At 43.4% G+C, this 10765-nt stretch overlaps 1 protein-coding gene and 1 pseudogene across 1 annotated transcript; both read right to left on the bottom strand.

Annotated features, from left to right (window-relative positions):
* Positions 1–2390: 2390 nt before the first annotated feature.
* LOC119746010 lies at positions 2391–8818 on the bottom strand (annotated as a pseudogene).
* On the bottom strand, positions 8591–10371 carry LOC119745034 (multiple epidermal growth factor-like domains protein 10). The gene is made up of 2 exons (XM_038221258.1): positions 8699–10371; positions 8591–8612 (listed from the first exon to the last, which is right to left on the bottom strand). Exons 1-2 carry the CDS (start codon positions 10369–10371, stop codon positions 8591–8593), a joined length of 1695 nt encoding a protein of 564 aa, XP_038077186.1.
* Positions 10372–10765: the final 394 nt, after the last annotated feature.

Raw genomic sequence — 10765 nt, forward strand, 5'->3', positions numbered from 1 at the left:
ACTAACATTGTACGGCCAAGCGTAATTAAGGACTCTAATCTTGAAATTCCCGAATAGGATTGAAGACTGAGGGTGGTCAAAAACTTTAGACTGAAGCGTGTCGAAAAAAAAAAGTCAATAAAAAAGATTAATCCGAAGCCTTCAACTCTACCCGAGGAGGTAAGATCGAAAATCTTTCTCAAATAAATTCTGGCACTTGACAAGTTTTAAACTTGAACAAACTGTAATGTTTAATTCGATGTGAATCAACATTCATAAAATAAGAAATCTAAAGATGTGAATCTTCACTAGGTTGTTGAAATGAGGTTTGAACAACTATTAGCAAAATAAAATGGCCCTAAGCAAACAAGATGATTATAGAAATCTTTAAACCGCGTTGGGTTTATAAATACTCTGTAACTCCTTTACAATATGTATCAATTATGTTTTTTTCACTTGTCGAGTAATGAGTAGCGTAATTTGTAAGCGTAAGTCATGTAGCTTAACAAATAATGCCATTACCTGTACAATATAATTAAGTTTGCTTCAAAGTTCCACCGTATTGTCAAGGGGTTATTTCATTCCGATCTTTCTTCTTCATATCCCACAAAGGAAAAGTCATGATTTATTACCTAAGTTTCCGGGGTCCAAAGTCACGGAAATCAACAACAACTCCCCCGACGACAGCGGTTGACTTTGACAAAGCAAACTTTGTTATACAATAATATCTCAATATTCATACTATTAATGATGCAACGGCAAGTTTTCTATTTCAATAAGGGCGAGTACTCAGGTAGTTAAATTTGAATCTAAATGTGAGTGTTAATCAAATGTATTGTAGCCGCAAGTACAGTCTGTCATTTGCCATTCAAAACTTCAAATTGAATTGAATTATTAAATGGTTGAACGACTAATTTTTAAAGTTCGTTTTTCATCAATTAACTAATAAGTCGGTTAAAGTAATGGAAAACCTGACATTGCAAGAAAAGCAAAATATCCCAACAAGGCAAACCTCGTGCAGTTTACCAGTTCCATTTTTGTTATCATTTTATTTAATCAAATGACAATAATATTCTTGTTGTGATAACTGTATTTTGTGCTATAGTTTTGTTTTGACAATATATCCAACAAAAAGGAATTCGACTATGCCAAGAGATGAACGTGAATGTTGTTTTTTGGTTCTTGCCCTTCTTTGTTGTTTTCTCATGAACTGGTTTATAAACCGACAAATCAAGATTGACACAATTTTGATGATGTATTCGAAGGGATAAAAACTGAGGTGTTTTTTTTAACTCTTTTTTCCCTCACAAAAAAAAACAATAGCTGCATGGGGTTTGATCGATCCATCTTGACATATTATAAAACAAACTCTAATTATATTGTATAAAATTCAAGTGTTTTCATGAATATAGTATTCTGAAACAGAAGCAAAAAAACACGAGGGTCTCTCAAACCAAACTGCATTGGATACATCATTTTCAACAACAGCCAGGTTCACCTTATTTAACTGTAACTTATAAACTTAGATTTCTGTATCATTTTGAGAAAGAAAGCTATCTCGCTGTAGTAAAACTTCTTATGTGGCGTCATTCATTGTAGATACATAAATTATAGACGCCTTACGGCTTAATAAATGTTACGTGTGCATCTAAAATCCTGCAGACTGTTGATTCTTGAGATGGTTTTTAATTTTGACCTAATCACCTTCTGTAGCATTATAATCGTGGACTCCGTGAACTACATGTACAATGTACATTGTGTAGACGGAATCGTCAATGTCAACCCTCCCCCCCCCCCAATCCCAAGATCTGCGACGAAACTTTGGAGCACTAGCCGACTGAAAAGAAATTGGTACCGGTACTGATTATTTGGTATCCTAAACTTCCGGAAGTTGTTCCAAAATTGATTAGGAGGATGAAGCTGCCTGCAAAAGTGAGCGCATGGTGCCGCTCTCCTACATGAGACCAAAAGAAGTGGCAGAGGTTTTTTTTTTAACCCAGTAAGCCTATGTCAAGATAATTATTATCTGCACGAGCCTGTTCAAAAAAAAAGTTGTCATGTATTGGCCAATCATTCCGAACCGCATAACTTTCCCTCAGTCGACCTAATTCACTTTTTTTACGGTAGATCCGACCAGACCCAAGCCTCTAAATGCAGCAATTGGATACACAAAGTTGAATAATAATCTTAGTGTATTATTAATTCACTTCTTCCAATTAGCGTAATGTTACTATCACGGGTCCTTAACTGTCCTTGATTTCTGGATTGTAAATATTGTTGAAACTTCCACATGTTCCGTATCTTGTCAAATTGCAAGAATGAAAAATGAACCGAACTATAACTACTCAGAAGTAACCATTATGCAAATACGTTAATTACCATGAGAGAGGTTCAGTTTGTGCTGGAGTTCATTAAAGATGTACTGTCCGTGCTCTTCGTCGAATTCGACGCTTTTTCCGTGACACATTTTAACTTGTATGTTTATATTGTAACAATTCTCTTTTTAACGCCTACAGCCTTCTGAAACTATTAAAAGGCATTATGTTGGATTGCTTTATGGCACAAACAGATCCACTCTGCGAGTAGACTGGTTCTTGATCCCTAACACCGAATACAAAAAGGGTGGGAACCAGTTTTCTCGGGCGACATCAGTGCCACAAATAAATTCACTTTCTGAAGTTACAAAAGTTTCTATAGTTATGAAAGCTTGGATGGTTATTTTAAGGAAGTGAATAACTCCTTTATTGCAAAAGAAAACAAAAAATAAAAGCAATAAAATTTGAAAAACAAAAACTGTTCTGGCTGAAACTCGAAATTTACTCGGACAGTACATCTTTAATTACATTATATAAAATGTGTTTTTTATATAATGTAATTATGTAGTTTTTTTGATATAAAATAGAAAACTGTGGTAAGCTTAATGGTTTTAGGGAAGTTCGAGTTTCCCTAATGGCACTTTGCATCGTAGATCCTGCGTGTAGCCGGCATCTTGTGAACCGCCATATCGCCAGCTGCTGTACAGCCATTGGATTCGGGTTTCACGAGTCCTCGAACATGTATATCGAGCCTCGATCTAAACAAAAAAAGAAGTAATACAAATTAGTGATTCTGTTCTCAGAGCACACAATACTAACAATTCTGATTTTACTGCAAGTCTTTTCGTGCATTTTTAACTTTTGGGCCGAGGTGCAACTAAGTCTAATTCACAATAGTCGGTCAGGGCAAACTTATTTTTATGTTTTCGTACAGCCAACGCACAAAGTCTGACGAAGATGGTGACACAACTACTTTAAGAGAACTTGGTGTCATGAAAAGAGGTGGCTAGGGAGACTCAAAGTTCCTCCTTTGGAGAACTTGGACCTGTATTAGCCCGATTTAATTGTCGGTTGTATTCTCCAACGAGCAAGGTTCTCTGTAAATTCCAAAGAGTGAAAATTCACTCCATTCCGGTGAAGATTTACTCCCACAGTCGGAAACTAGGGACTAGACGTTTTTAAGTGAAATTTCTTCAATCATAAAGAACGAGTTTTTACTCGAGCTAGGACTGAAGTGGTTCATTTTTCAGACTATTTCAATCGAAAAGGAGAAATTTTTACTCCAAAACGTCTAGTCCCTAATCACTCTGGAATGTAAATGACATAGACGATTAAACCCCAATTAACGGACTGTGTCCAAAACCGGTCGGATTTATACAAAATTTGAGATTGGCATCACGCTACATCACTTACCGATACGTCTCTGTCTTCAAATCGACCGTCCAACTTGTTGGCTCTGAGAAGATGGATGCAGAAATCTAAATGATCCGTTCTTTCCGTGTAGCCTGGACTCAAGCTGTCGATTATTCGGTCTACCCACAGATTACGACAAGTGATGGTGTTGGGAAACCTCAAGTTGTTATCAACGCTGAAAACAAAAGTTATGTTGGAAATCTTTCAGTTTTTTATGACCGGTCGTAGAGTTGATGTATCCTAACGTGGCGCGGCCCCCAGCGTGGCACATTTTGCTTTTTCGTCTCTATAGTGACTTGCTAGAGATTTTTTTTACAAATTTCACAGTAAGTAATCCAGCTCTAAACATTCCCGTTCCAGAGAAATTTTAGTTTGGCGTGATTTTCAGATATTCCTTTAAAGGGAATATACAACATTTGCAAACACTGAAAAACAAGACTAACAAATTTTTACGAAATACCTTACTAGGATGTTGATAAATGACAGTCTAAAGCATCCTGTAAAATTATGGAAACTGGTGTGAAGTCTTTTTCAAGAAAAGTGGTATTTTGTATAGATTTCCAACGGTGGTCAGCCGACCACCGTTGGAAAAACCTAACTATTTTTCAACTACTGCTCCAAATTTACCATTTTTCAGTCCAAATTTTCTGTGCTTATTGGTTACATGTTCATGAACGGGTGCAGGCCAGCTAGACGGGTTCCCTTACCTTACAATTTTCCGGCATCTTTAAATTGATCCATTTCATCCTTAGTGGAGTCAGGGAATCAGACTACTTGCACATTTTAGTTTTTCTCGATTTTTTTAGCATTTTTGAACACAAAATTTCATAGTTCATTAAAATAGATCATTTCTGAAAATTACAGCAAAAGCCAATGATGTACATTCCCTTAAACTAACAGTGAACACCTTTAAAATGCGCCCCAAAAATATAAGATAATTTTCTGACAAACTTGTAATAGGGTATGTAAGTGAATATAATAACGACTTATCAGAATTGTTCAACTTAAGAAAGAAATCTCCAATAAACTCAGGATTTCGTTAAGTGCGCCACGTTAGGGAGCACTCGGCCGAACTTGTGCCCAATTTCCGGCCAACACAGTTATTAAAATTCGATCTTAATTTGGTGAGACTAAAAATTGTTCCAAAGTTTCAACAGCAAACGTTATTAAGGTAAAACTCAATGCATAATTTTTTTTGGAAAAAAGAGGTTGTGCAAAACTACATGGGGAAAGTCGAGGCGAACATCGAAGAACGCCACGTTATAGGGGACTCTATATAAATTATGTTCGCATTTCATTTTTTTTCTGACAGGACCGTTGCCCACAGCCACGGGCGGGGGAGGGCAATTTGGAACTATAAACTAGTCCATAAAGAAAATTTGCTTAAACAACATTCACTGGCAAACTAAAAATCAAGTTACGATAACTGCTCGGGATATTTTTATCAGTTTGCTTAGCAGCATTTTCTTCTTGAAATCTCAAAGAACGTTGTCTTTTTACCTGGTTAACTGTATGCTTACCGGATATCCAGACATTCGAAGTAGTGGTATCCGTTCAAAGGGAAGATGCTGGCCTGATTGCAAGTGACAACCCGCCCGGCTACTGTCTGTCGTTTACCGATTCCAATGACTTCTTCTTGAACTGTGAGTCGAATTTGAAAGGGCGAACAGTCACAAAACACAAACATTATTAGCAGTGTCATCTCTGTTTTCCACATTAATGTGTGCTCTTCTTTTGAGTCACTTTCAATCAAAGTCTTGTCTACAACAGATGTTTGGGTCGTAATTTCTGCTGTAAGGACTACTATGATAATTCTTTAGCTTTTTCCATGAAAAAAATCTAGAAAATATCAGCAATAATTTGTACCTGCATAATCTGAACATTGTGGTTTGATCAATTTGGAGGTAGAACGATTAAAATTAAGTGGTAATATGTATGATAGTGTGCACTAATTTCAGCTTCAGAGAATTATCATGTCCAAAAAATTCAAAAGTTCCGGTGGCAGTAGTCTATTACATGTAGTAAAGACCAAAATGTAATAAATGCACAGTTACATTTGTTTTACTTTTCACAGTTTTGTTCTTGAAAAGCAAATAACATCGTCCCTAACTAGGAAAATTTATAAGATCTAGCACGATCGGTGATTTTTCATTTTCAATTCACAATACATGTACATGCAACATTTGTGGTTCTGCATCGGGAATATAAAGGTGGTTAACGCCCTTACATATTTATGCTCAGCACAGTAACTCTTCGTTTTCGCCATTTATAGCACTCGTGCGTTTGTGTGGAAGTCGTATCGCAAGTACACAATGACGAATCGAAGAGAACCCGGGTGCACTGTTCTATGAATCGTCACATGAATCACTTCCTTTCAGAAATATTTTAGATAAAGAAAATGCCTGGTAATTAAAATGGCCTACCTCTTTGTGTGCAGAATGGGCCAGTCCATCCTTGCGTGCACGTGCAAGCACCAGTCACGTGATGACATGTAGCACCATTCTGACACTGGCATCTCTGTGCACACGCTTGTCCGTAGCGCCCGCCAGAACAGGCGATGTTACAGGAGGAGCCCGTCCAGCCGTCTGTGCATGCGCAGCTTCCGTCAAACCGAGAGCAGGTGGCACCGTTAAAGCAACGACACGGACTGTTGCAGTATGGTCCATAGAAGCCTTCATCACAGGGTATTTGGCACAACTGACCCATCCAACCACTCTGGCAAATGCAGGATCCGTCAAACGTTGAACATATGCCACCATTTTGGCACTGACACTCAGCAGTGCACTCCAGACCAAACGTATTTCCGGAACACCTCCGTTCGCACCGTTGACCTACAAAGCCTGGTGGACAGACACAGGTCCCGTCGAATCTAGAACACTGGGCGTCGTTTTCACAGTCGCATTGCTGCAGACAATCAATACCAAATCTGCCTTGCTGACATGGGACATCACAACGAGTACCCATCCAACCCGACAGGCATTCGCACCTGCCCGTCGACGGGTCGCAACTTGCTTCATTCAAGCATCAACAGATCTGAGAGCATCCTGGACCGTATCTCATCGGAGGACATCTTTGTTCACAGGTCAACCCATACCAGCCCGCTGGACAGTTGCAAGCCCCAGTGATCGCGTCGCAGATGCCACCGTTGCGGCAGTCGCACTGATCTTGACAATCCAGACCAAATCTATCACCGACGCAAGGTTCATTGCAAAATTCTCCTTGCCAACCGGGAGAACACGAACACGCTCCTGTTTCGCGGTGGCACCGGGCGCCGTTCTCACATCGACAGGTTTGGGCACAGTTGGTACCGTACGTGCCCTCGTCGCACTCAATATCACACAAGACACCTTTCCAGCCGGAAGTGCACATGCATCGTCCAGTGAACCTATCACACAGGGCGCCGTTCCTGCACTGGCACAGTGCTGTGCAACCTGGACCATGTCTTCCCTGGGTACATGGCAGATGACAGTACCGCCCCATCCATCCTGTAGTACACGAACATACCCCGTCAAACCTAGAACAAGTGGCGTCGTTCCGACAGTAGCAACGCTGCATGCAGCCCGGTCCCCACCTTCCGTCCCCGCAAGGTTGATCACATTCAAATCCTGTCCAACCTGCGTCACATTCGCAAGACCCATCAAATCTGCTGCATGAAGCACCATTCTGACATTCACATCGGTTCTCACAGTTTCTGCCATAGAACCCCTCCATGCATGGCTGGTTACAAAACGTCCCTTCCCAACCGCTGGGACAAATACATGAACCATCAAACCTATTGCAGCTCCCGCTATTCTGGCAACCACAAGCGTGCTGACAATTTTCTCCACAGAACCCAGCCTCACAGGGCTCGTTGCAGTTAGGGCCAGTCCAGCCTTGTCCGCAACTACAAGAACCGTCAAATCGAGAACAAGGTGCATTGTTAGCACAACTACACCGTTGAAGACAGTTGACTCCATATAACCCTACTGAGCACTCGATGTTGCAATCCTTACCAGTCCAACCGCTTCCACAAGCACACTCGCCGGTAAACCTGTTACATCCAGCATTGTTACTACAGGAACAAAACTGAGAACAATCAACACCCCATCGTGAATGGGGGGCATTCTGTGTCACACAGGTCTCCCATCCATCCAGCTTGACAGATACAACTACCATCCACTGGAGAGCAGCTTACATGATTAGCGCATGTACAGGGGAGCTTGCATTGAAGACCGTAGAAATCTTCTGGACAGGGTTGCTCACAAGAAGATCCCATGAATCCTGGTGGACAGAGACATGCACCGTTGAACCGTGAACAGAACGCTTCATTCATACACGAGCAGGTGCCTTGGCAGTTGATGCCATAAGTACCGTGTCTACAAGGAATGTCACAAGCTCTTCCCATCCATCCCGCAGAGCAAGAACAGGAGCCATCAAATCGAGAACAAGCTGCATTATTCTGACACTGACATGCCTCGCTGCAGGCCACTCCCCATCTTCCGCGCTCACATGCCAAGTTGCAAAACCTTCCTGTCCAGCCAGCAGAACACTGACAAGTCCCATCGAAGCGATTGCAGGAAGCGTCATTTTCACACAAACAGTTGCTCTCGCAATTTGGACCGTAGAGCCCTCTAGAACAAGCCGTATCACAGAAACGACCCGTCCAGCCTGCAGTACACACACATTCACCGGTGACCCTGTCACAGGATGCTTCGTTAGAACAGCCACATTCACGATCGCAATTGGCACCATAAAATCCTCTTGGACATGCAATATTACATTGGAGACCCATCCAACCAGGGCTACACTCGCACGTGCCGTCAAACCGACTGCATGGGGCGTTATTTGGACACTGGCAAGTTTCAGTACATCCTGGGCCGAAAGTACCTCTATCACATTCATCCTCACAGTAACGCCCCTGCCAGCCTGTTGTGCAAAAACACTCGCAATCTATTCTTGAGCAGGACGCGCCATTTCGACATTGGCATGGCGATGAGCATCCCGAACCATACCAGCCATTATCGCACGGGTCTTGGCAGTTCTGGCCCTTCCAGCCAGCTGAACAGGAGCACGTGCCATCAAAGGGTGAGCAAGAGAGGCTGTTTACACACGTGCATTCCTCGGTACAGTCTGCACCATTAAAGCCCTCACGACCAGGTGTATCACAAAACCGTCCTGTCCATCCTGGAGCACAAGAACAACTGCCATCGAAACGAGAACAAGTCGCTTCGTTTCTGCATCTGCAGTTTTGTTCACATCCGGGACCATAAAGCCCTGGCCGACATGGAGCATCACAAGAGGCACCGTACCAACCTGCAGTACAAGTACAAGTTCCGTCAAACCGACTACATTCTGCGCCGTTCTGGCACCTGCAGACTCCACTGCAGTCTTGACCGAAGAAGCCCGACTCGCACGGGTCAGAACAAAATAGCCTCCAGCCGGGAGGACAAGTACAGGCTCCTGTCACGGTATCGCAGATACCACCGTTTACGCAGCGGCATACTTTAGCACAGTTGTGGCCATAAAAACCGTCATCACACGGTACATCGCAGAACGCTCCCTGCCATCCAGGTGTACATGTGCACATTCCATCAATGTGATTACAAGTGGCACCGTTTTGACACCTGCAGATCTTCTCGCATCTTGTACCGTAGCGAAGAGCACCGCAGGGCTGATCGCATATTGTTCCCTGCCATCCTGGCGCGCAGCTGCAGCTGCCATCGATGTTGCTACAAAGTGCATCATTCTTATACATGCAGTTGTCTCCGCAGTCCAATCCATATTTACCTTGTGGGCAGGGGTCGGAGCAGGTGAGCCCAAGCCAGCCCGCAGTACAGCTGCATACACCCGTTACGTGATGACAAGCGCCACCATTTCGACACTGACATTCACTGAGACAATCCTGACCAAAGTAGCCAATGGGACAGATATCCGAGCAAGTAGAACCAGTAAATCCAGGTGAGCAAGTACATAAACCGCTAACGTGGTGACAAGCAGCGTTGTTTTGGCAAAGGCAATCCATTCTGCATTCGTACCCAAAACGACCTGGATTGCAGGGCGCGTCGCAATACTGTCCTTGCCAGCCAGGAGTACAAGAACACTCTCCATCAATGTGACTACAATCGGCACCATTTCGACATCGGCATGCTCTGTCACATCCCAGTCCGTAGAAGCCTTCGGAGCATGGCCTTTCGCAGTTCGGGCCCTGCCAACCTGCAGTGCACCGACAGGCTCCCGAGATGTGGTTGCACTCTGCCCCGTTTCGACACTGACATCTCTCAGCGCATTCTAGACCGTAAAAGCCCATAGCACATGGCTCGTTACAGACAGCCCCCTCCCAGCCCGGCCTACAACGACAACTTCCGTCAACGTGATGACAAGCAGCTTCGTTGTCACAGCGACATGGCGAAGTACAATCCATGCCAAACCTACCTTGTGGACATGGAACTCGGCAGGATGTTCCTACCCAGCCGGCTGTACACTGACACACCCCAGTCATGTGGTGGCATGATGCTCCATTCCAGCACTGGCACTCTTCTAAGCAGTTTCGGCCATAGTAATTGGCTCTACATGGGGCGTCGCAATTGGCACCCGTCCAGCCGTCGAAGCAAGAACAAACGCCGGTAACATGATGACAAGCACCATTTTGACAAGTACATCGCTGGCGACAGTCCTGGCCAAACATATCGCGAGAGCAGATACTTCTACATGTCAAGCCGGTATACCCTGGAGGACATGTGCACCTTCCATCAACGTGGTCACAAGCAGCATTGTTTTCACACATACATGGAGACTGACAATTTACACCGTAGAACCCTTGGCTGCAATCGTTCTCACAAAAGTCCCCTGTGTACCCAGGAGGGCAAGAGCAACTCCCGTCTTCGGCATAGCATTAGGCACCGGGCTGACAACGACAAGTCCTGCTACACTGAGGCCCGTACGAACCCTGGTCGCAATATTCCTCGCATAATTGCCCCTGAAAGCCAGATGTACAAGAACATGTCCCAGTGACGACATCGCAAGCTGCCAGGTTGTGACACTCACAAAGAAACTGGCACCGTAAACCATAAGTACCATCT

The sequence above is a fragment of the Patiria miniata genome, unplaced genomic scaffold (genome assembly GCF_015706575.1).
Source record: "Patiria miniata isolate m_02_andy unplaced genomic scaffold, ASM1570657v1 HiC_scaffold_7, whole genome shotgun sequence".
Lineage (NCBI taxonomy): Eukaryota > Metazoa > Echinodermata > Asteroidea > Valvatida > Asterinidae > Patiria > Patiria miniata.